Below are 26,289 nucleotides of genomic sequence, written 5' to 3' on the forward strand. Positions count from 1 at the left end.
GTTAGTCTACCTGTCAATTTGCCACAGCCGAGCATTTTCTGGCACTTGGCAAGTCATTCCTAGAGGACTTGTTCAACATATGGCCAAACGTTACACAGAAAGTAAACCAACATATGTTCAGCCAACACATGTTCAGCATGATGGAGGAAAGGAGGAGAAAAGCAGAAGGTATTGGTAGAAGGTAGTCTCCGGTAGCATTCATTTTATTGTCTACAAACATTCACATCCAAAGATTCAAAGGCTATGTCTTCAGCTCTACTGCATTTGCCTGTAATGCTGGGAGAACAGTTACATCTACAGCCAGTAGCTTGAGCTTAAAGTTCCTGATCAGTAAGCATTCACCAAATAATCAGTCAACATGTGTATCACACCTGCCTTTACTTCATCCTCAGCATATCATTTGTACTTTAGCAAATACTGATGCTGGGACTCAATCTTCATGTGTAGCAAAAAAATATAATTGTTAAAGCTTTAGCAGCCATCTTTTCCCCCCATTTTTTTCTTGAGAGAAAATCAAAATAGCTTAATGTTAAAGCTCAGAAATATAACAGCAGCATATGTTTAGGGTTAGATTTTCAAAACTCATACTGTTTTGATTTTTCAGTCACTGTTTCCTACCAGCATAGGTAGCAGTCTGAGTTTCTGATGGCAACAGAGAGAAAGCAGAGTATGAACCAAGCCTATGGAGGTTTCCCTCATGTGCCAAATCAAACTGAGGCCACATCAAACACTCATATATGCAATTACAATAGAAGAAAAAGTTGATTTATCTGCTACTATCAGTAAAACAACTGAGTGCATGCCAGGCACCACTTTTTAACTGGCAAATACTGTCTTGTTAGTGGGTGAGGTTATTGAAAAACCAGAGATGCTGTAGACACTACCACTTGGTAATAGAAAAATTCAGGTCCTGTAGGCTAAATAAAGACTCTGTGAACATGTTTTGAAAATGTGTTCTTTTTACCTTACACTTTTATAATAGGAACAACTAAGAACTACAGCACTATCTGTGATCCAGCTAAGTGTTATAGATGGTTCTGCAGAAAGAACCAAGCTATAAAAATGCTGAGGGTGCATTTTAATCTTGGGCTGCAAGCCAGGGGGAAAAAGGAAAAAAAAAAAGGTGCTTATGTACTCTTCCCCACCTCTTTCACACTAAGTTCCCATTGGACCAGCACTGCTGCACTCCTAAGCCACTGGTGTCCCTCAAAAGGTGAACATCTACAATTATAATATGCAAATAGAGGGAATGGTGAGATGGAGGAAAATCAGGAATTAAGCCCTGCAGCTTTCAGTGACGGGAGGGCTCAATGAGTCTAAACAGACTGTAGTCCAAGAAACACCAAGCCATACTCCAACACCAAAATGAGACTACAACTAAGTCTCTGACTTCTCATGCATCTTAATATCTTGGTGCTTCTCCAAGGTCATCAACATGTTGTAGCTCATAGTATGCTTACAGATATTCTCTGAAAGCCCGAAGAGAGATGAGCTGCTTTGTTGTAAATGAATCCATATTCTAATTTTTTAGCACACAGTATTCAGTTCCCCAGTAATCAATGCCACCAGTCATTAAAGCAGTTGCATTACTGGCTGAGGAGCTAATGTTTCAGGTTTTCTTTGGCTGTATTGATCAATACTTTCTTGGTCTGGCTTCCAGACATCCACTCTTGATCTGGAAAGGCTTCTTACAAAAAGCAAAACAAATCCAGGCACTATTTTTGTTAATTTTATCCTGAAAAATAATGTATTAACAGGTCCTCCACAAGCATTTACTTTAAGTACTATGCTGTTTATCCCTTCAAATTAAAAAAAAAAAAAATTGCTTCTGATACTCCTTCAGGTGATTCAAGAGATTTAGTTCAGCTGTAAAACTTTGAATATTACTCTGGCTGGTAGAAGTCAAAGAGCATATTCCTGACCTCATGACAAAATGGATCAAGGACAGTCATACCATCTTTGAACAACCTAGTGTGTCCATGGTGAACAATGAAAAGCCTTGAAGAGAGAGCTGTTTAGATCCTGGAAGCAGAACATATGTGTTAGGACATCATTGTCCTAACTATAGCAATAGAGGGCTATAGGAAAGCTGTGATAACTAACTTGTAAGGAGCAATGGTCTGATAAAATTACATTGTTTCTGGAGGTTCCTTGTGAAAAGCCAGTAGAAGGGTCTTTGAATAGTGATCATCGTGGAACAGACATCTCTAAAGCAGAAGGAAGCTTCCTCTATGTTCTTTACGTTTTAATCCCACTGAAACAGCAACTCTCAGTTCCCTGTGGAGATGAACCCTTTCTCTTGCTTACACAGACTCCAGCCACCAAGCAGAACAAGCCTTCCATTCTTGAATGTTAAAACTTTCAAATCTCACTGCTTCCAATCTCCTTGATACTGTGAGACAGAAGAAAGAAAACCTCACTCTCTCTCATTCCAAAGATAACATATCCTTTCTAATAGCAAGTTATCACATCTGCAGCTGCTGTCAGACACTGTAGCTCTCCTCAAGGTAGGGCAGTCAAAAGAACCAAGTGGCTTTGAGACTAAACAGGCAGGAGGGGGGATATTCCACACACAGGGAGATGTTCTTCTCAGGTCTCAGTGCATGAAAAGCTGAAGGCATAAACAACAAAGCTTGCTACCTACTGTACATGTCCTCTTGCACCTTCACCCAAACCCTGCTGTATTTTCACCCACTTCCTCGAAGACAGTGAACTGAACACCACTAGCTCTCTGAAGACAAAGAATCATGACCAGTAGCAAGGCTTCTGAGGTCTTCTCTTAGTGATGTTCAGCTGGAGAGTATACTCTGACCTTCAAACAGGAACATGGTCTCACAGGGATACTTTGGCCCATTTGCACTCATTGCTACTCTTTGGTCAGTCACTGCATCTATGGTCCTGTAACTGCTGAATACCTATACAAGGTGCAGATAGATTTCACACATTCCACATTTACCTTGCAAAGAAGAGAGAAGCCAAAACCTTTAGTACCTAATAATTTACAAAACCACTCTCACATTCTTAGTTAAAAGCCTTATTGCCCTCTACAACTACCTGAAGGGTGGTTGTAGCCAGGAGGGAGTTGGCCTCTTCTCCCAGGCAACCAGCACCAGAACAAGGGGACACAGTCTCAAGCTGCGCCAGGGGAGGTTCAGACTCGAGGTGAGGAGGAAGTTCTTCACCGAGCGAGTCATTCGGCATTGGAATGGGTTGCCCAGGGAGGTGGTTGAGTCATCGACCCTGGAGGCGTTCAAGGGGAGATTGGACGTGGCACTTGGTGCCATGGTCTAGTCATGGGGTCTGCGGTGTCAGGTTGGACTCGATGATCCTCGAGGTCCTTTCCAACCTAAGTGATACTGTGATACTGTGAAACTGTGATACTGTGAAATACATTGTGCCATAGTTTGCATTTCCAGCTTTCAGTATTAGAGACCAGATAATGGGACAAATCATGGCTTTAAAGGGAACATACTAAGAGCAAAATGCTTGATAATTGAACAGAAATTCTATCAGCCTAAGTCTTACTTCTCTACATTTATACCTGGATGTTTTTGCAAGATAAGAACATGTGAGAATCATATAATGATCCTACAGTCCAGAGGAGGACCACAAAAACAATCAGAGGGCTGAACACCTCTGTTACAAGGACAGGCTGAGAAGGCTGCGGTTCAGCCCGGAGAAGAGAAGACTCCAGGGAGACCTAATAGCAGCCTACCAGTGCCTGAAGGGTGCCTACAAGAAGGCTGGAGAGGGGCTGTTTACAAAAGCCTGTGAGGATAGCACAAGGGACAATGGTTTAAATTAAAGAAGAGCAGATTTAGATGAGATGTTAGGAACAAGTTCTCTATCATGACAGTGGCGGAACACTAGAACATGTTGCCCAGAGAGGTGGTTGGGGTCTCATCTCCGGAGATATTCAAGGTCAGCCTCAACAAGGCCCTGAGCAACCTGATCTAGTGGAGAGTGCCCTTGCTCACTGCAAGGATGTTGGACTAGAAGACCTTTGGTGGTCCCTTCCAACCCAAGCCATTTTATGATTCTATATTTTAAAGTCATAAACATGAATCAACTTGGATTTCTGAGCATTTTGCTAAAAACCCTTCCAAGCCAATTATTTATTCAGTATTCCTAAGGTTGGAAGAGACCTCAAAGATCATCAAGTCCAACCTGTCACCACAGACCTCATGAGTAGAGTAGGGAGGACACTACTGCCCACTGCAGGCTTGAACTCACAACCTTCCCATTAAGGGTCTGATGTGCCACCAACTGAATATTTGACAGGGAACATAGTCTCTACTAGCATAGAATGCCACTGGCAGAGAATACTTGGTAATCGTTAGGAATATTAAAAGCAACATTTAAACATATCTTTGTGAAATCAGAACAAACCATTTCTCCATTTACAGTGTTTTATCTGACTGAGTTGTTCCGACTTCAGGAACAACTTTTTATCATTTCAAAAGAGATTTTTCAGACATAATGGTCTCTGACTAAAGAGCTGTTCTGTAAGTTAGTGCTTAAGCATCTCTCAAGTATACATATTTTGAGAAGCATAAATATGCACACAGAGTACATGTGTAAAACTCCACCTCTCCTTATGTAATGGAAATTTTGCATGCTTGCTTTCTGCAAATGAAATTTCCTAGTTTCAAATGGATTGCCCTTGAGGGTATCAAGTAATGTGATAAAATACTGAAAGGTTTCTGCTGTTACAATGAAGGTCAGTACACGGTGGATCAGTTCTTTTGTCTCACTTTTCCAAATGATCAGAGCACTAAGGCAATAAGAAAGAAGCTAGTGCTTTTATGTGATGCAAAATCACCAAGCTGTATGTCCAGTCATTGCCTGGTGCTGCACTGCAGCTTCTGAAACAAATCCTCGCCTGTCCCCAGTGACATTAGGAGAGCTCAGGACCTGCTTCTGTCTTAAAGTGTCAGAAGCATTTTCCCTTTAAGGTTGAAAAATGTTCTTGACCACAGCACCTGACATCTTTACTGGTTGAAAGTATCGGCATAATTTATAATGGTATTCATTTATTAAACACATACATGTGGAAGTTAAATAAAGTGATAGGAACAAAGTGTAAATAGTATGCATGGAGCCCACTGCGAATGCAGATGGAATTTCCACGGTTCACCTGACGCGTGTCTGATTTAATGAAGACAGTAAATTGCACAGCACAGTAACTGCATTGCATGCTGCATACACCACCGTGCAGCCACAGCTACTGGGGACAGATATTCCCTTTCTTCTAGCTTTACAATGTTCTCTCTGATCTAATCACCACACAGTATATTGAAGAATAGTCTCTAGGATATGGGAGAAGGTCTGTAATGTACACATATAAGATATATGGATAAGAGGAAAATTACCAAGATGGATTCTATATTTCTCCTCACCCCTACTCTCCCTACACATAGAAGTTGAAGAATAGATTAATTCTTTGTCTGGTTGCCATGAAAACTAAAAGATACAGCCCTACCTCAGAGGAAATGATGTTATACTCACACAATGAATAAGAAATGAGTACTGCATGGTCCTACTTCAGCAACACAAAGCTAAGTCAAAAGAGAATCTGTCTAAAACCCAGGCATGTGTGGATTCTAATCAGCTCTGTTTATAACGTACGATCATAGTTAATTGTTCATTAATTCCACCATGTCATTTGTTCAGAGATTATACCCTTCACATAATGAATGTTTTGGGGTACTCTCCAGCAGCGGAAATTAAAATAGATAATGGCTGTGATTTTAAATAGTCTTCTTAGCAACCTTTGGTTTGAATCCATTGACCTTAACCAGTTTTAAAAGGTTTCAAAACATCACAAAATTGTCTATTCTCCTGAGAAAGGAAACACATGTGTAAATCAACATGCCCACAGAACTGATTCTAACCTTTCTAGCACCTGGACCTCACTCTGACAGCCACCTCTGTACAAATCCCTCATCTGCAGGGAATGGGAAAGCAGAGGACCTTGAACCTTCAAGTGCATAATTCATCCCCAGTTCAGCAGACAGCCCACATTTTAGTTACTTGCAATTAGTATTAGTGCCATTACAAATGTTGAATGGAACCATCACTACAAGAGCACACGGCATGAAATGCCTGTATTAATGATAGTGGAGATGTTCATGTTTCACTCCTGGATTTAGAAAAATACTTCAACAAATTAACTTACTCCATTTCAAAAGATGAGACATACTTGTGCAACGTCACAAAGAACATGCTCAGCTGAATAACACCATTACTTAACTATGAGACTGCTTAGTTGAGTCTCCAGAATCATAGATGTGTCAGGAATGGAAGTACATTCCTAACTGCTTGTATTTCTTTTTCCTTGCAGTCTTAGGGCAAGTTGATCCTTAACAGTTTTCACAAGACTGAATTTGCTATAGGGTCATGTTTTTGGAGGCCTGTCACAAAGAGAGCAGTGTTAGTGATTGAAATGGCTCCCTTTGTTCACAGCAATAAAAAGCCATGTGGGGAAAACCCCACCAAATTACAGGGAAATTATTTTAGGAATTGCTTGCTGCATATAAATGACATATTCTAATCAGAATTTTATTAAGTTGGTTTCATTTCTTTGTTACTCAGTATGTGCTCATTTAATAATTGACAAATATTTTGTTGAGCTTAAACCAAATTTATGACTTTGAGCATATCAAACTCTGCATTTTTCAAATTAGGAATCTTATCTGAAAAAAATTGCCCTGAATAAATTGGTATGCTCCAATACACATTTGTTTGGGGCATGCAAGTAACCGTCCAAAGGAGAATATATATGCTTATAATTTACATATTGGATTAATACCTCTGTAACACCAGCCAAATGATGAGTTAATTAGCTGCTTAATAAGCATGATTAAATCAATAATATGAGTGCAATTATCAGCTGTGACTTAGTGCTAGGTGGCCTTCCTTGCCATATTTAATGGACTTAATTTTTCTCATCTTCAATGTTTTCTCACTGTTAGTGTTTGCCCATTCTTTAAAAAGAAAACAAACCAAGCAAACAGAAACCTATGAAGAAAATAATGGCACTGAAATGCCAAGGTTTGCTGTTGATTTGATTTCCCAGAATTTCTATCTATTATTCAAAATAAATTATGTCATCTCCAGATTAAAGTTGCTCAAGAGCTGGGATAAGTGATAGCAATTCAGGATGGGCCTTTTCTTCTAAAAACTCTCTCTGCTGATGGGGTAAGTACCATGGCCTCCATTCAACACATCATTTAAGACTAGACTCGGCTTTAAGCACGTTGTTGTCGCTATACTCACTGAATTACGAATAGCCTTAAATTTAAGTACAAACTCAAGTACTTTACTGGATTAGTGCCAGAATATTTAGCACTTTTGACTGACCAGCCTCATGACAACACAAGTAAAGACATCATACAGTTTGCTTAGTCATTTGTGAGCACTGAGAAACAATGGTGCACCTTTTTACTGTGTTTTTCTGACTGAAAACAGAAGTAGAAGTAAAAATTAGATAGATTTCAAAACCAGAAGCTGCCTTATGTTTTCCTCTGCTGTCAGCTCACCATGTAAAGCTGATCAGCCTATCTAGTTGCAAACATTTTGATTTCTGAAAACTGAGATCTGTGGCCAGCATATAACATCATTTCCCCCTATGCACTTCCATTGCAAATGGCTAATACATCTTTTGCAGATAGAGATTTATAAAACCAAACCAAAGAGAACCTTTCCTTGGAACAAAGCAAAGCAACTTAGTTCCCTGGAGGGAAAGATGTCTGTTATTCTCTCTTTCTGATGAGACAGGTGAGTTTCCCTCATTTTACAGGCTATACTAAAAGTGGTTTGACTCCCTTCCCTGTGCACTCCCACTGCAGCATCATTCAGGAAAGGCAACAATGCCTCAGCCTGTGGGTCAGATGTTTTTTCAAGTCATTCTAACTAGACTTAGAAGAAGAAATGGAATAAAAACGATCCCTAAAATACCAGCAGTGTATTAACAAGACAAGGCCAAAGGACCTTCCTTCCGCTGACTTCAGTGGACTGGCAGCATTCAGTGCCTGGACAGTCGTCAACAGTCTCTTGCAAAATGCAACTGTCTTTTCTTAATTGCAGAAGGAAGTGTGAAATCTGTCAGTATTGTCACTGTCTGCTATTAAACACTCTGGTTCTGCCATTTGCAAAAATTGTGTGTTGTCATTCTGAGGCTGGTTAATAGACTTCGAGTTACCACTGACCTTGTCCTCTCTTGCCACCACTCTCCTTCTGAGCAGCCATTAATGTTTCTTCAAACAGCAGGATGTATTAAAATTAAGGTTCTTACATATGAAACCTAAATTGTGCTGCAAAAAAATCTTCACTAAAGATACACAGCCCTACTTTGCAACTGCCAAATACAAGAACTATAGACAACCACATTTACTGAATCGCAGTAATGAGATACCTATGAAGTAAAATTGATTTCAGGCAGCCTATATGTTAATAAAGCTTCATACATTCAATTTGCTTGAATGTATAAAACGATCCAAGAGGCAAAAAGACTGAGTATTCAACTGAACAATAAATGCATAAAATGACAAAACCAACTGCTACTAGTTAACATGCCTGTTTCTATAAAGAAAGAAAATTGCTATTTTGGATAACTAAAGCAGACAAAACTGAACCCATAGGAAGACCCAAAGTACTGCAATGTTCCCACTGGAAGCTTCCGAAGGCTCTGGAGGGGATTTTGCTGGCAAGCTTTGCAAGATCTCCCCTGCTCCCCACCTCAAGTTTTTGTTTTTTCTTTCTGTTTCCTCAGTCTTTCCCTATGATATTGTTTAGTTTGAATGACAATATAATCAATGACTTTCTTTTCCTTCTGGGATATTACCTTTTATCCTTTTTCAGGCAACTTTTTAGACAACTATTTTCTAAGAAACAGGCAGGCACAGAGAGCTTGTCTTGCAAAAACTAGGACAGAGATTCTGGCTTGTCAAGAAAATGTGAGAAAATTTTACCGCAAAACGAAAAAGAAACACACAGAAAGACACAAAGCTGAATCTTGGGTTCACCCTTAAACATTATGAATTGAAGAACTATACACTTTGGTTAGGAGACTGCTATTTTAGGGAACAATTGCTGGTTCATAGGTGTAAAAGAATTGCTCAGTTTTGTACCAGAAATAACTCAAAACTGACAAGTCCTGATTAATTCCTGGTTACCTCTTTGTACATGGACCTTGACAAATCAGTAGGCTACATATCTGCCGTATAAATTAATGCAACCAGATAACAGATAAGAGATCTTATCTTTTCAAGGACTTAATGAGATACAATCTCTTGGATGTCCTCCAACCAATTAAATTTCTCACCCTGCTATATAGAGCTGGAGGGTTTTTTTATCTTCTTGCCTACTTTGATGCCTGAATTTCTCCCCTTATCAAGCTAGCATCTCTTTGCGGGAAGGAGGGGCTAGCAGAGGACTGCAGTCCCACGGCAGCAATGCAATCAGAAAGCAGCAGCCCTGCAGGCAGCACTGTATTTGCTCGCTTGCAGTAGGCTGATGCTCTCAGGGAAGAGACCCAGCCCCTTAGCCATCTACTCAGCCATACATCACCTTTACTGCTCACAGAGCCTATCCGCATTGTCCTGAAAGGAACTGCAGGCCTCCTTGAACTCAGCAGGGTTCGGAGCCCAGAGCCCAGACCCCAGCAGAGACTGAATTTGTGCTTGCTTTGTCCCATTCTGCTCCCCCTTTTCCCAGGTTTTATCCACTGGCTCAGCCTGGGCAAAACACTGTGGGCTAACTAGGAGCTCCTCAGGATGAGTGGCTCATCTCCCAGCAGCTAGTTACAGCCAAAATCAAATCAAACTTCTGGGTCAGTGGCCCTAGTGGCTCCTCCTGTATCTCCCATTTAATTGCTGCTTCCATTTCAACACCAGAGTTCTTTCTAATGCTTTTATTCTTTTTTCCTTATCTTCCTCCAATCTGACTTTAAAAGTCCACCAGCTTTGTTTGCTATTTGAGTTAAGTAGTAAACAAGGAGAAAGGGGTAGTTTTGCTTGTGGGAACAAAGGGCTACGATTTTGAACAACTTCCCTGGGGGTTTTGTTTGGTTACAGCATCTCCTGGCTTTTCAACCCAAGGCAGATTGTGCATGTGGCCTTTCAAGTTGAATTTATTGCGTATGTTCAGTGGTTCTCCTAATTGGACCTATGACTTGACCACATTTCAGTGAGTTTAGCTTCAAGGAAAACAGACACATAAGTCAACAATAAGATACATACAACATTACCAAATATGCTACATTTAGCCTTTTAGATTTAAACTCATGCACTTCTAAAGCCAGAATTTGGACAATTTTCCTATGTATTGGCTGGGCAAAACAGAAACAAGTCTTTGCAAACAACACACATTTCTATCTGCAGCTTAACTAGTATGATTATGAGTATGAGGGTGGTGAGATTCTGGAATCACAGAACATTAGGGGTTGGAAGGGACCTCAAAAGATCATCTAGTCCAACCCCCCTGCCAGAGCAGGATCACCTAGAGTAGGTCACACAGGAATGCATCCAGGCACCTATTGAATGCAGACTCCACAACCTCTCTGGGCAGCCTACTCCAGTGTTTTGTCACCCTGACAATGAAAAAGGTTTCCTTATGTTCACATGGAACGTCCTTTGCTTCAGCTTGTTGCCCCTTGCCCTACACAAGGCTATAAGGTTGTTTTTTCCCAGATGCAAGACTCTACACTTGCCCTTGTATTTCATTAAATTTCTCCCTGCTCAACTCTGCAGCCTGCCCAGGTCTTGCTGAATGGCAGCACAGCTTTCAGGTGTGTCAGCCACTCCTCCCAGTTTGGTGTCATCAGCAAACTTGCTGACAGTGCCATCTATGCCCTCATCCAGGATTTTCATGAATATATTGAACATTGCTGGTCCCAATACCAACCCCTGAGGGACCCCACTGGGCACAGGCCTCCAGCTAGACTCTGTCCCCCTGACCACAACTCTACGGCTTCTTCCCTTCAACCAGTTCACAATCCATGTCATTACCCAATCATCCAGATGATACTTCCTCAGTTTAGCTGCAAGGATGCTATGGGAGACGGTGTCAAATGCTTTACTGAAATCCAGATAAACCACATTCACTGTTCTACCATCATATATGCACCTGGTTACGTCCTCAGAAAAAACTATCAGATTGGTCAAACATGACTTTCCCTGGTAAAGCCGTGTTGATTGAACCTAATGACCTTCTTATCCTTGATATGCTTGAGATGGCACCAAAGATAAGCTGCTCCATTACCTTCCCAGGGGTGGAGGTGAGGCTGACCTCCTTCTTGCCCTTTATGAAGACTGGAGTGACATTTGCTTTCCTTTGGTCCTCAGGCATTTCTCCTGTTCCCCATGACTTGCCAAAGGTGATGGAGAGTGGCCTTCCATCAGTTCACCCAGCACTTGCAGGTGCATCCCATCAGAATCCATGGATTTATAGATATCCAGGTTGCCCAATTGCTCCCTAACCCAGTTCTCATCAAGCAAGGGAGATTCCTCCTTTATACTGACTTCCCCAGAGGCTTCAAGGGTCTGGTGCTCCTGAGGACAGTCAGCAGTACAGACAAAGGTGGCATTCAGCAGCTCCTCCTTTGTATCCTCTGTCACCCGAGCACCCACCTCATCCAGCAGTGGGCCTACCTTGCCTCTAGCATCAGGTTTTTTCTGCAATGCAATTGGAGAAGCCCTTTCTGTTGTCCTTGAGTTTCCTTGCAAAGTTTAATTCTAAGGAGGCCTTAGCTTTCTTAGCTGCCACCCTGCATTCCCTGACAACAGTCTTAAAGTCCTCCCAAGTAGTGACCAGCCCCTACTTCTATGATCTATAGACTCACCTATTCCACTTAAGTTTGCCCAGCAGTTCCCTAGTTAACCACGTAGCTCTCCTACTTCTCCTCAATTTCCTATACCCATTTGCTATAGGTTGCCCAGGAAGGCTGTGGATGCCTCCTCCTTGGATATGTTCAAGGCCAGTTTGGATGAGGCCTTGAACAGCCTAGTTGAGAGGTGCACCTGCCGATGGCAGGGAGATTGGATTAGATGATCTCTAAGGTCCATTCCAACCTAAACTATTCTAGTTGTTCTAATAGAGCCCTTACCCAATGCCTTGGTATACTACAGAAAAGAAAATTAATCTAAGTAACAGTTAATGGATATTTATACTGAATACCAAGGGCCATAATTAGAATCATTACCATGCATGCTTCCTCTCAACCAAAAGCCTTTTAATTAGCATATACTTCTTTAAAGAACAGATTTCTCCTCCAGAATCATGACAAGACACCAGCAAAAATGTTTCTGAGAGGTGTGGATGCAAACAAGAGGTCACATACCAGGTCAGCACTGAGCAGCTCCAAGGTCATTGAAAAACTATAAACCCTGCACAAGTCTTATTTTGTAGCAAAGGTCCTTACACAAAGCATGCAGAATATGTTCTATATCAAGAACAGAATCATACTCAGTGCTTGCCATTTGAAAAGAGATCCTTAAAATGCACAGGAAAAATACAGAGATATTTTACAGAGTGAAAACACAGAGATTAAATAACTGTTTAAGATCAAACTGAAAGAGTCTGTGGGAGAACCCCCAACCCTTTCTTTGTTGCTTGGATGACTTGGGAGTTTGCATACTTTTATCTTTTATGTGGGTAGCATGTGCTGAGTGTGCAAAACATTTATTAAGCCTTCTTTAAGCACAACCAGACAGTCTGATATTACAAATAAGGTAGACAGGAAGATATCAGAAAGGGACATCAAACAACATACACTTTCCCATAACTGTTAAAAAGCGCTGGCTGTTCCTCAGGCTGCCCTACTTAGAAACTTTGATTGTGCACCCACTGTCATGAGAGATGTTTTCCTCTCAACATATTTTTAATCTTTTCAGACTGGTAGGAAAACAGCAGTCTTTAGTTATCAGAATTTTGTTGTTTAACAGCTTCAAAGTGCTGCTGGTTTCAAATTAAATCAAGTGTTAAGAAAAACTAGGACTGCAGGTATCCAGTGCATTCATTCATTCTCCTTGAAGATGTTTTCTTCACTTAGTTTGTAAAAATGTAATAAAGGAAGTCTTTGCCACTCGATTCTCAGCAATATTTTGTTATGGGATGTTTTGACTTAGTCTTGTGTAAGAAAAAGGAAATCATCCACATCCACCCTTCAGAACATACTGTCTGATACTGCCTGGCCAAAAAAAGCCTCTTTTGAGAGAGGCTTCCTCTGCACTACAGGAAAATGTTGCATTTACTTTTCCGTAGATTGAGGCTCTTTTTAAACTTACTGCACCATGAAGTGCTTGGTTCCTGTACATCATCTATTGGGGGACCTTTCTCTTCAGGTGTGGAGAGCACCCCAGGCTCATTCACCTGTGCTTCAGGGTCTAGGCAGCAGTCTATTTCTGAATAATAGCTGCATTAATTTTCCTAGAGTCTTGGCATGAAAACATTAGCCTCAGGACCAGAAACGATTGCTAGATTCATACAGTTCTGAAGGGGGCAGGAGAACAGGTTAAACTCAGATCACGCAGACACTGATGTTTCCTCATGGACTAATGGCAAATTCAGCTGATGAGAGGGTTGCAAATGCCAAGCATTAAGCTAGTGATTGATGAATGGGAAATGATTGCAATTTCAAAGATACCACGGTAGGGCCCAGAAGAAGTGGTGATGTTGTTGAGGGAAAAAAGAAAAAAAATGGTGTGAGAGGAAATAAAATTATTCAACATATGAAGGAATTCATCCAAAGCTATGAATGCTTATATTTAGAAGACATTCTGATTACAGTCTTGGAAAAAGGAATTGAAAGTCAGTGACTAAGTTCCACCTTTGTTTTCTGTTAGTAAAATGCCCTGTGAATTACTGTTGGAATGTGGAGGAGATATCTTCCCAATGGATATTGTACAACTTTGCTTTTACATGGGTTCCCAGAGAACACCTCCAGATATGTATGTTTGGGGATAGCATACAGGACATGTCACTAGAAAGGACAACACACCAGTTAGGTGTGACAATCATGCTTAGCTGAGGGAAGTTATCAGGAGTTATTCCATGTTCTAACTTTGGTAAGTAATATCCCAGAATGTGAACCCATGTGCTGAATAGAAAGTGAATTCCACAGCTGTATCTTCTACTAACACCAAATAGGGCAGGGAAAAACATAGTGTATTAGAGGTGAATTCTGAACATGGTGCAGAAATTGCTGGTGATGCTGTCATCTGAGGAATTTAAAAAGACATGTCAGAAGTTGGAAACAGATCATTGAACTTTGTGATCTCTTCTAACTACTTGTTCCTTCAAATTGTCTTTTCATTAAAAAAAAATAAATTACAATTTCTTTAGGAATCAATGACAGCAATGGAACAAAATCACACAGTAAATTACATACATGAAGAAACAAATCTCTTATGTTCCCCCCAACTGTGTGCACTTTTGCAAACATTGCTAACAGCTTCATGGACAGTTTCCTCCTAAGGGCCAAGACCTGGGGTGAACATGGCTTTCCAGGAGCTACTGCAGAGGAGCAAAGGGAACACAGCTGCTCTGCAACTAAATGTTTGCCTTGCAGCACCCTCCCAGTGTCAGCGCTACCTAACATGGATGGGGTGCTCACTCTGGGAAGCAGGGACATTTTGGATGTGCCTGCCTCAGGGTTACAGATGGACTGGTGCAAAGCACACAGGCAGGGAGTCACAACCAAATCCCTGACTACCACCTACCCTCCTGCTCTTGCCCTGCACACATACGAACACACCCTCATAAATACATGAATATGTACATTACATATATGCATAATTACATTACATTATCTATATTGCTGTGTATAAATCCTTTCCTTTTAGAGCTTACGAGTTTTTATACTCAGGTTGAACTCTTCAGACTTTAGAACATGAAGACATCATGCAAGCAGCATTCTACAAGAGCATTATACATATCTTGGCAGATCCTATCATCATTAGAAGAAGAGTATTTGTGTTACAACCCAAGGTTACTCCTGAGTACTAGTGAACTATGAAAGTAATTCAGATTGGTTAATAGTTGCTTGTAGTCCATCAGAGTTCAAGGATTTGCATAATCATGGTGCTTACTTCTAAAATATGATTATGCAAAAACAGCCACTTCAGCAGCTCCAGGAAATCCTTTCACAGCACTCAGAATTCAGCAACTACCTATCTCATTTTCTCACTTCCCTTCCAAACCCTTTACTCCAGCAAAGTCTGGATACTTAAAAACATCTTATTTCACAAGGCAGAGGCCACAGGGTTAAGGTAGTTCAGAGCTGAGCTGAAGGGATTTCACAAAAAAGAAGAAACACTTCTCTGCTTTCACAAATACCTTCCATATTATACAAAAATGCAAAAACTTGCATACCATACCCTCATCCCATCTATGCACATATTACAAATGAGTGTGGAATACTTGAATATAATTCAAGCTCATTTAGCAAACAGAGGTTTTTTTTTTCCTTGATATGCACCAAAATAGAGCTATTCAGCAAACTGCTCAGAATCTACAAACGACAGTTTTCTATATGCCATCACAGACTGATTTGCAGAAAGCAGGCAGCAATTTCCACTGGCACCGCATCAAGTATCAAAATGACACATGCAGCCCTTCACAAGGGAAGCAAGTGACAAGGTCACAGTGGCTTTTTGTATTTATTAGTTATTAAATTAATAGGTGAAGCACCAAAACACCTAGGAGCCTTCTTGGTTCCTGGTAGAGATAGGGTCACCAAAGACATCAAGTTTAATGTTACTGATGAAGATTTTGTTGAGGTAGCCACCACTAGGCACCATGATACGTGTCATCCTAAGCCCATGAAATAAATGCAGAGGTTGTGTCTGTATAACATTATGATGAGGCAGTGGATACCTCTTAAAGTACTGATCTTTGTTTCAGCAATTGATGCATTAACAGGGGCCTTATATACTACCACTTTTCCCAAGAAGTAACTACTTCTATAAAGTCCCATTAATTCCAGACAGATAAATATGGAGTAGGATATGTTATGCTTAACTAGGGTATCAGAAACATAAGTGAATGTCTTCTACCTTGTGATTTTCTCTTTAATTATGAATGATTTTCAATTAAAAAATAGGAAGATTAAAACACTGGATAAGGCCTTGAGCAGCCAAGTCTAGTTCAGAGGTGTCACTGCCCATTGTGGGGAGGTTGAAGTAGATGATCTCTAAATTGCCTTCCAACCTGAGCTATTCTGTGATTCTAAAGAGGTTTAGAATCGATGCATAAACCCTTTAGCTGCCCAATAAGCTAAAACGTGAATAAAATACAGGCAAACAACAACGTTCAGTAAAATACATCATTTCAGGTCATTAAACCATAATGAGTTTTCTAAAATCATGCTCAGATGAAAGTAACTATGAAGGACCACAGCAACTTTCTGTATGTTTCTGCAACTACAAAGGTAAAATAAAGTTTTATTTCTGGTGCATAATACAAAGGCATTAAACCGCTCAGGTACATATCAGAGCACTAACAATTTAATGTGGGACAAATTCACATTACTAGTTATAACTTTCCAAATAATGGAGAACTTCAGCATATTGGCAAAATGATGACTCCCTTAGGACAAGAAAAAATAAGATCAATACATCCCAGAGTAAATTTTCTTTTTAATTGGCAAAACAATCTTATTTTAGTCTAGTTATTCTGTTCACATTACTCTTACTTGAATAAATACTGCAGAAACATTCTGTTGGATTTCCTTTTTGGTGATTTCGAAACCAAGACAATTTGGTCCCCGCCATGTAGATCAGTAACTAGCCATTGAGCCAAGCCCTGGCCAACAAAGCAGAGCTCCACAAAATGCCAAACTCAGGCAACACACACACAAGAAAGGTTTTAAAAAATGTTACATGATCCCAAATGTCCACCAGAGATGCCAGAGCCTGATATGCAGAATGCCCAAAACTCTTAGATGAAGCTGCAGGGCTGGAGGATATTTGATACCTCTGAAAATGAGGACACTAACTTGTCTCACTTACATACATTGGATTATGCTCTGAAGGCATAATTCAGTGAGATAACTGAAGTCAGGAGCAATGTGGGGCAGCTTTATTATCTCAGTTGAGTTCGTCACCTGAAAGGGCCCACACAGAGTCAAACAGGGAGGCATTATTTTGTTGAGTTGCTACAATGCCTAATAGGTTTCCAACTCACTAGGCATGATGGGCCCAGTCAAACCCTTAAGGCCCAGTTCTCTGTGCCTTTTACAATGCAGTCCTGAGACAGCCCTACTGCCTCAGTCAGATAATCCCCATTACCATTCTACCAGTGGGCTAAAGACCTGTACAAATTACTGAACAATAGCAAATCCTGACTTCTATTGCCTGAACTTCCATTCACATCAGTGTGGGAATACATCTGGCTTTGCATGGAAATGAAGCAATTCTTATTTAAATGCAACTTAAAACTCAGACCTGTTTCCTTTTCAATTTCTTTCCTTTACCCATATTGAGTGTACCAAGAGCCTAGTTCCTACCCTTTGCTTGACTCAAACTAGGTCTGATTGAGTCTAACACTCAGTTTTGGCAGGTGCTCACTCAGTCACATTTGCACTAGTCGACAAATATTTTGGCTCACAGTGACAAAAACTTATCAAATGCCCAAGGAGAATTGTATCAAAGTACCCAAAACTTATCCTGAAGTCATCAGTTCAGGATAGTTAAGAGCCTGAAATTAGCATTGCTTTGACTTTTGGCACAGGGTTAAATATTTATGACTACACAAAGAGATTCTTAATTTTTTTTTTTATTTAATTTTTTTAAAGTCACTGTCCATCAGATATTGTATTTGATCTTCCTTTTGCTTCAAAAACATCTATTTTCCCCATAGAAGAAATGTTTACTCCTCCCCCTCAGCTTTTCTAATAAATGCAAATAAAACAGCCTGAATGGAAAAAACAGAAATATTAAAGTCTCCATTAATATCAACCAGGTAGTTGAAGCAGTGTTGACAGCACTCAGTGAGTGTCCAGCTCTAAATCTAGTCACCTGGCCAATCTTCCAATAATGGCAAGGACACCCATTGTAGTACTCCCTCTTCCCCATCTCCTCCCACCATGAGCTGCTAACATTAAGCATAACACGATTTGTAACCCAGACCGACATTTGCATAAGAACCAATGGCCATCCATTGTGACGGCACAAACCTGAGGCATCAAGAAGGTAAAGATGAAAAGGCAAATGTTCTAAAATTGCCTAAATAAAACTGGAAATGTGTAACAGAGCAAAATGTTTTTCTGGGTTTATAAACAACAAAGTGAGATTCAGCAGTGTCCACTTCAAATGATGCTGTAGCGCTACCCTCACAATACAACGCAATCTTTTCATTCCATTGGGGGTCATCTTCAAAGACAGAATTGTTTTTCCAGCTAAACAGAAGCACTTTTTCACCACCAAAGCTCATGCTGGCAAGAATTCAACCCTGCTAGTAGACATCCCATCCACCAGTGCCCCTAAACATTGATGAAAAATATTTTTCAAGTATTTAATTAGATTTGCCTCCAACAGAGTATCATGTCCAAATTCAAGGATATAATTGAAATTTTCCTGGCACATAAGGAAGATTCACTGACTGAAGCTTTCCTCCAGGCTCTACATCTACATAATCTTTTCACTTACTTTAGGTCATCTTTCTAGATGTTAGAACATCTGCCTGGTTTGTACCTTACCACAAACAAGTCAAGGAACAATTCCTTGTGCTTGACAACTCTGGATTCTACAACTGGCAAGTTCAGCTGTTTAGAAACCATGAAAGAGACGTCTCTAATGCTGAGATGTGTTTAAAAATCATCAAATTACAAATTTTAAGAAATAGATGGAGATTTGTACCTGGTAGCTGTGTTAAAAACCTTGAAACTCAAATTTCAAGTTTTACCAGATAACTGATAGACTTGTTTGCATGTGAAAACTGCATCAATTCCAACTCAAACTGCTTTTAAAACTACAGGGCAAATCATTGAAGGAATATGTGCAGGCCAGAGAAAGAATTATCTTTGTTTTCCTTAAACCAGTGTGAATCAAAGTGCAGAAGCCACTTGCACTGAATCTGGCCTGAACACACTCTTTCCTCAGGTTAATTGTGATGGTGCAGATGGTGAATTTTTTCAGCCTCATGGGACTTGTACTTAAACCTTGACATGGCATAGATCCATAATACATTTGACAGCCCCAAGAGAGATGAGAGGAAAGGAAACAGTAGAAGTCTCCATGCTAGGATATGATGATGTCCTCCTGGGGTCCCACTGTCCCTGGTAGGTGTTTGCAGCTCTACTACATTGGCCAGTCCCTCAGGCCTTCACAGCTGGGAACAGAGCCTAGGCCAGAAGATGCACAAGCTCCTCAAAATCACATGAGCAGCTGCACACCTACAGATGGGTCACTCCTGACACAGCATTTCAGTTTTTACCCATTAGGAAACTGCAGGGCAGTTTTTCCGGCATACCTGACATTTAAGTAAAACCTTCAAACACGGCGAGCTTTGTGATGAAATTACCAGGATTTGTAGCACTGGCATCCATTACTTTCCTCACTGCCCACAAGTTTGCAGCAGCAGAAGATGTGACAGCAAGAGCCTTTAACATCTTGGAGATGACAGCAGCCAGGCTTTACATTATGATCAAGCTACTCTGTGTTCCCAAAGAACATGCTATCTCCTGAGCACTACACACAAATGGAAACCACTTCAGTCCTACTGAATATTGCATAAAACATAAATAATTGACAATGTGCCAAGATCTGCCCTTCTCTTCTACTAGGAACTGAACAGAGAATACAAAAAAAAAAAAATCCCAAACCACCAAAGCAGCCACCAAAACATTCAGAGACTTTACCTTTATTTAGGAACAGCACTGACTAAGCAACATATTGTTACAGAATAAGCAGTTTCTAGTTTTCTCAAACCAAACTACGCACAACAGGGCCACACTATAAGTAATCAAGCAAGGCCTCCTATCAGTCGCTTTTTATCAAGGGTGCCTGGGCTTGTATTTCCATTTAAGACTCAGGTCTGCCCTTGGGTGTTCTCAAACTATTTGCAGTGTAGGACACTGAACAACCATCCAGAGGCAGATCTGCTTGAAACTGTAATATAAACTGGAATAGAATAAACATAAAACCTATATAATGCAGACTCTTCACTGTACTCCACTTGCTGGTCCCCTCCCTTTCTCTTGCACGAGTTAAACTATTTAAGCTTTGACCCTTCAGAAAGCAGGCAAACTGAAGGAGGGTGGTGGGCTCATAGGGCACAGAAACACAGCATCTCTACAGAGATGAGTGCAGCAAATTGAAAGTATCTCTCACCTTGAAATTAAATGGAATTGTATACAACAGAGGGGTTTGTTTTGTGTATATTTTTAAAAGGTCATTTCTCTTGGACGAGCATTGAAGCAAGACATAACTGAAACATTATTACACTGTAAATTGCTTAGCCAGTCAGAAGTGGTGAAATATTACCCTCAGACTGGAATTATCAAACTAAATAGGGACATCAATCAGCATGACTGTTGCTGGTATCATCAAGTCTAGGACACTGGGTGCTCCTTCCAGCCTTACTTTCTAACCATTGGCTGCCTTGGTCTCCTTACAGTATAAATTATCCAGAAACACTGGGGCACTACGTAGTTCCAACGTGACTGGAAGACCCTAAAGGATATTTCTGTATATTGCTTAAGCAAAAGGTTAGCTTTGTACAGCATCATGTGATAACAAAAAAAAGCCCCGAATACTGCTTGCTTGTGGGTGGTGCAGAGGAACAAGAAGTGACTCACAACTCATAGTGGAAAAATTGGGGGGAAAAATGTTTTAAATAGTCAGGAAAGTACAAAATGGCAAATCAAAATTACTGGCCTTCCTACGCCCTATTGTACTAGGTAGCAAAACCCTGTCTTTGATATAAGAAGACTGATGCCCAAATGAATGTTGAGTGAAGCAATTTATGCTTTTTGCCCCATTCTCCTACTAGAAAGAGCCTCTACATACCCTGAATCTGTAAAGTCCTAAAGAAACAGAGAAAAGAACCGGATTAAGGTACCAAACTCTAGAGTGACACTAAGGATTTGGGGAAGGGGGACAAGGAGACCCCCCAAAAAAGCCTCTGGTGGAGCAAAAGCTATTTTCTCTTATTCTCAAGATGTAGAACTAAAACATTGAAAAAAATCCACACATTTGAGATTAATAGGGTGATATTTATGCATGTAGCACTCTGTTTGCTAAGAGATTTCCTTTCTACAGCACTGTGTTGTATAAAAAATAAAGCATTTTTGTCCACAAAGCAATTGTCTCACCTCACTGAATCAAAAGCCTCTCATATCATTCTAATTGCAAATTCTGAGAAAGCACCCTCAGACAAAGACAGTATAAGGATACGGTTGGGCATGCTATTGTTAAACTTGAGCACATTAAGTACAGCGTGGGCTTCCTGCATCAGGAGTAGAGTTACCTGAGAGACTACACATTTTAGCTCACAAGGCACAGGTAAATATGGGTTGACAGGACAGCTCCTAAAAAAATCTTAACTGCTGTAGTGGTTTTCAGCTGGGGTGAAAAAAATCTACACTGATAGCTACATCACAAATCTGCACATAACCTAAATGGGAGACAAGAAAAATATTATTCTGTCAGGCCAGTTTCAAACAGCAGCACCTCAACATTGGGCCCAAAGACAGAATCTAATTTTCACACTTTCCTTTATATGGGAAGATGATTCAGGAGATCTGTATGTACACATTCTCACAGAAAGAATACCTACAGTGAACATGCTGCAGTACATTCACTGCAGCCATCTAAGCAGCATCTTAATGTGCTCACTAGAACAGAAGGCAGTGGGTTTCTTAGTGCTTTTCATTATGTATATTACTGCCATGGCAGAGGGAAAAAAAAAAAGAAAGAGAGAGAAAAGGGCAGGGAAATGCTGACTCTCACCCAACCAAAAGATGCACATATGTTAGAGAAAATCTACATGTCATTTAGGAAGCACACATACTCCTTCTCTGAGCATATGAAGATTATCCAATCCCCCCTTAGGGGGATTTCACAAAGGCATAGAGAAATACTACATACTAGGTTTCTGTTAAGACAACTGGCTTCTTATTGTGTTCTTTAAAAATTATAATAAAATAGATCCAAAGACAAGGTATCATGACAGGGCCTTATTTCTATGGAGCAGAGTACAAGGTGTCATTTTTAAGGACATATTCATTGAGCTGCCAAAGTGGCTGGCCTCTTTACCTGTCGTTATGCCACAAACCATAACTATTTTGCTTTATACCTCAGAGAGAAACAGTAAGACTAGAATCACACAGAGGCTCCTGAACTGAACAATGAGCAATGCAGTGCCTAGTGAATTTTTCAGATCCTAGTTTCCTGGAGGGTTTTCTGCAGCCAAGACAAATCGACAGCAGAGAAAAATCAAGCTCTGCAACCTCAGTCACATATTTCCCTAACAAAAGAAAGTTGCTAGTAACAGACTGCTGCAGTTTAAATCTGTGAAATGGCTCATCCTTAGGAAGAGAGAAACACTGAAACACCTAATTTCTGTAACATTATCACAAAAATGGATGTTTCAGAAGTCAAACATGTGACAGAGTCCCAACACAAAGAAAATAAAAAGGAAAAAAAAAAATCTGTCTCCACACACATCCCTTTTAAATACATGCATGTAAGGCTAAACTATCATGCTGCTAAACCTATAAGAAAGCTCATCATTTAACCTCACATCACAGTTACAAACTATTTTCAACTCACACACAGTTTACATATCACAGTAACACGAGTGATTTGTCTGAGAAATGAAAGCACACCTTCTGCATCATCACTGCAATCAACTAATATCCAATTAAACATTCAATTGCTTTGCAAACCCCACAGCTGAGGTTATCAATGCTAGTTCACAATGTTAACAAATTACTCCCACAGCTACCAAGTTACACGCAAGAACGAGCTTTGCTACTTCAATTGCTAGGTAAGAAAATTAAAACAAAAGAATCCCTGTCAGAATTTGGCACAGCTCTAGATACCTTTTTCTTCCGATCCCGGGATCTTTTCCTGTGTTTTCTTTTTTTCTCAGTTTCTTCTTCAGCATTAATTTCTAAATCCCTGTTTTTCTTTAACTGTGATGCTGCATGAGCCATAATGCATTAAAAATCCTTTACAACAATGCTCCCTTGTAAGAGGTGATTTCCTCGGGCACCTTTAGCCAGCCCTCACAGCAAATGTTCCAGTGACTGGAAGGAAATCTGTGACCAGAGCCAGGAACACATCCAGGATTCAGAGATCTTACAGAAGCTTGCAGTCACTACAAAAATACATAGTTGCAGATTTCTTCCTATACCTTTCTGTACTTGACCCTTTATAAAACAGTGCAGCCATCGTAATGCATTTAACGTAATGAAAAAGACAGCTGGGACAGAGAAAGCTGTATTATGGCTGTATACCCTGCCACCAGCTGGAAGTGTCTAAGTGACTCCACTGAAGGGGGAATGCTGAAAAGGAGCGCTTTCTTTTAAAACAAATTCCAGAGCAATACCATATGCTGCATTGTATTTTCTCTACTAATCTTAAAGCACGTTTTTAAAACCTATCAAAAACTGCAGTGTTAGTGATGTACGTTTCTCAGCTAGTTTTCTGTGGTGAGCCATTTAACCTACAATGAAATGGAGCAGCTCCTACTCTAGGTTAACTGCTGATGGTGACAAAAAATAAAATAAAAATTTCTTTTTACCATGGAGACCCTGACTGCATTATGCAGAAAACAATGCATGCATTGCCATATCTTAACAGTGTGTCCTTTATACCCATTTCTCAATTCCAATACATTTTGTGAGAGAGGATGACAGAAAGCTCTGTTGTCTTTTTCTCTTTTTTTTTGGCTTTGTTTTATACATACTTAGTACAACACATCATACAGACAGAAAGATGCAATCACACTGGTGTGTGAAACAGGCATTTAATTCATGGGAGATTTCCTGGCACTGTTCTTTTACGTGGCCAGAAAGGGAAATAGGCACTATTTCCGTGTAGTTGGAAATGTACTTTTAGGCTTTTATGTCAAGGCTTGCTTCAATCATCTTACTATTTTTGCCACCTGAGTCCTCAACGACTGCAGCTTTTGAATATTCATTAAGGGAGGTAAAATAGCAGCAGTATTAAGGCCTGCAGGAGGATCCTTTACTAGGATGAACACAAAGCAGGCATCTAGTAAATAAGGAACCATATTCTTTCTTACACAAATATGAAGAATCAGCAGCTTGCAGCAAGACTGCTGTTTTTAACCTTTCCTAGTAGCACACTTTACAGTAATGAAGAGTGGCGGTTTTAAGGCAGTATGATTTGTTTCAGATAAGAACCAAAATTCTCCACAAGTGAAAGCAGTGTAGTTTTACATGATCCTAGCATTTCTTTCCAAAAGGAAAATAAAAAAAAAACAGAATTTGGTCATAAAAATAAAGTGAAATTTAAACTTGAAGTGTAATTAACCAAATTGGATTGAATCTTTGGAGTGCACTGTAAAGTCCAGAGGGGGTCTCATGAGGTTGTAAATATTCTTCCTCTGAACTTGAAAGATATTTTCTGAATCCAGTGTTGCTGAGGTCCAGTAAATCTCATGCTTTCATTGCTTTAGTTTTCATATAACATGGCTGAAATTGAAATAACCTTTTAAATACCTGAAACAGAAAACTACTTTTGAACACACTGTATATGTTGTCCAAAAGACAGCACATAGTGTACTGATTGTCTGCTGTCATAGGCTAATAAACTGGGGTTTAAAAAGTGTTTATTTTGGAATGGACTTTAAAGAAATGCACAAATATGGACACCACAGTTATGTGACCTTAAGGACCTTTTCTTCCTGATGCAGTAAAATCACAGGTTCCTGCTTGCATCCAAAACTCCCTGTACCTCTCCCTACTCCTCTTCCTATCTGAAAGGCCTCTGAACATTCATATAAAGCTGCCTTTGGAAAGAGGAATGTTGCAGTTGAGCAATATGTGGTTTTTGAACCAGAAGTAAATTCCCACTTCTCCATGTGCTCAAATAAACATATTTCTATTTTTAAGATGTAAAGATTATACCCAAAGGATGCCCAGAATATGCTTTCAATTGTAAGGCATTAGTGCAATTATTTAAACTATTCAGGGAGGCATCTGGATTTTGGCCCAGCCCTTCAGTGAAGCTCAGGGCAACAGTGAGAAGGCTTTTGTTTGTACCACAGGAGACAACCTGCTGGAAAGAGGAACTGAACAAAGTTGCTGTTTGAGGGTGCTACAGACTCACAGAATCATATAATTGTTTTCAGTAATTGTTTGAGTCCAACCATCAACCTAAGACCATCATGACCATTACACTATCTCCTAAAGTGCCATGTCCACATGTTTCTTGAGCACCTCCAGGTGTTCAAGGAATGAAGAGAAGAGAAGAGAAGAGAAGAGAAGAGAAGAGAAGAGAAGAGAAGAGAAGAGAAGAGAAGAGAAGAGAAGAGAGAGAAGAGAAGAGAAGAGAAGAGAAGAGAGAGAAGAGAAGAGAAGAGAAGAGAAGAGGAAGAGAAGAGAAGAGAAGAGAAGAGAAGAGAAGGAGAAGAGAAGAGAAGAGGAAGTAGAGAAGAGAAGAGAAGAGGAAAGAGAAGAGAAGAGAAGAGAAGAGAAGAGAAGAGAAGAGAAGAGAAGAGAGAGAAAGAGGAAGAGAAGAGAAGAGAAGAGAAGAGAAGAGAAGAGAAGAGGAAGAGAGAGAGAGAAAAGAGAAGAGAAAGAGAAGAGAAGAGAAGAGAAGAAGAAGAAGAAGAGAGAAGAGAAGAGAAGAGAAAGAGAAGAGAGAGAAGGAGAAGAGAAGAGAAGAGAAGAGAAGAGAAAGAAGAGAGAAGAGAAGAGAAGAGAAGAGAAGAGAAGAGAAGAGAAGAGAAGAGAAGAGAAGAGGAAGAGAAGAGAAGAGAAGAGAAAGAAGAGAGAAGAGAAAAGAAGAGAAGAAGAGAAGAGAAGAGAAGAGAAGAGAAGAGAAGAGAAGGAAAGAGAAGAGAAGAGAAGAGAAGAGAAGAGAAGAGAAGAGAAGAGAAGAGAAGAGAAGAGAAGAGAAGAGAAGAGAAGAGAAGAGAAGAGAAGAGAAGAGAAGAGAAGAGAAGAGAGAGAGAGAGAAGAGAAGAGAAGAGGAGAAATGGGAACAGGAGAGGGAAAAGGAAAGGGAAAGGAAAAGAAAATAAAATGCACCAAGCTCTCACTTCTAGCTCATTAAGCGGCCTGCATAGCCTTGACAGTTAGTCTCTCTGAAGATC

The 26,289-nt window shown here is 40.2% G+C and overlaps 1 protein-coding gene across 18 annotated transcripts in view; it reads right to left on the reverse strand.

Moving 5' to 3' along the window:
* The window catches only part of ANK3 (ankyrin 3), a 385,651-nt gene that overhangs the window by 198,757 nt on the left and 160,605 nt on the right, over window positions 1-26,289 (reverse strand). For 5 of the 18 annotated variants that reach the window (XM_068140087.1, XM_068140077.1, XM_068140079.1 and 2 more), the window contains exon 1: window positions 23,045-23,795. The exons of 2 other annotated variants lie outside the window; for them this stretch is intronic. In XM_068140087.1, the coding sequence (XP_067996188.1) occupies window positions 23,045-23,158 (114 nt within the window). In that variant the 5' untranslated portion in view covers window positions 23,159-23,795. Of the gene's footprint in view, window positions 1-23,044; window positions 23,797-26,289 lie in introns of those variants that run through there. 11 more of the 18 variants (XM_068140073.1, XM_068140069.1, XM_068140071.1 and 8 more) reach the window with 5 other exon arrangements.

This window comes from Melanerpes formicivorus, unplaced genomic scaffold, assembly GCF_026170545.1.
Source record: "Melanerpes formicivorus ecotype bairdi unplaced genomic scaffold, bMelFor1.0.p_v2 SCAF_6, whole genome shotgun sequence".
Classification (NCBI taxonomy): domain Eukaryota; kingdom Metazoa; phylum Chordata; class Aves; order Piciformes; family Picidae; genus Melanerpes; species Melanerpes formicivorus.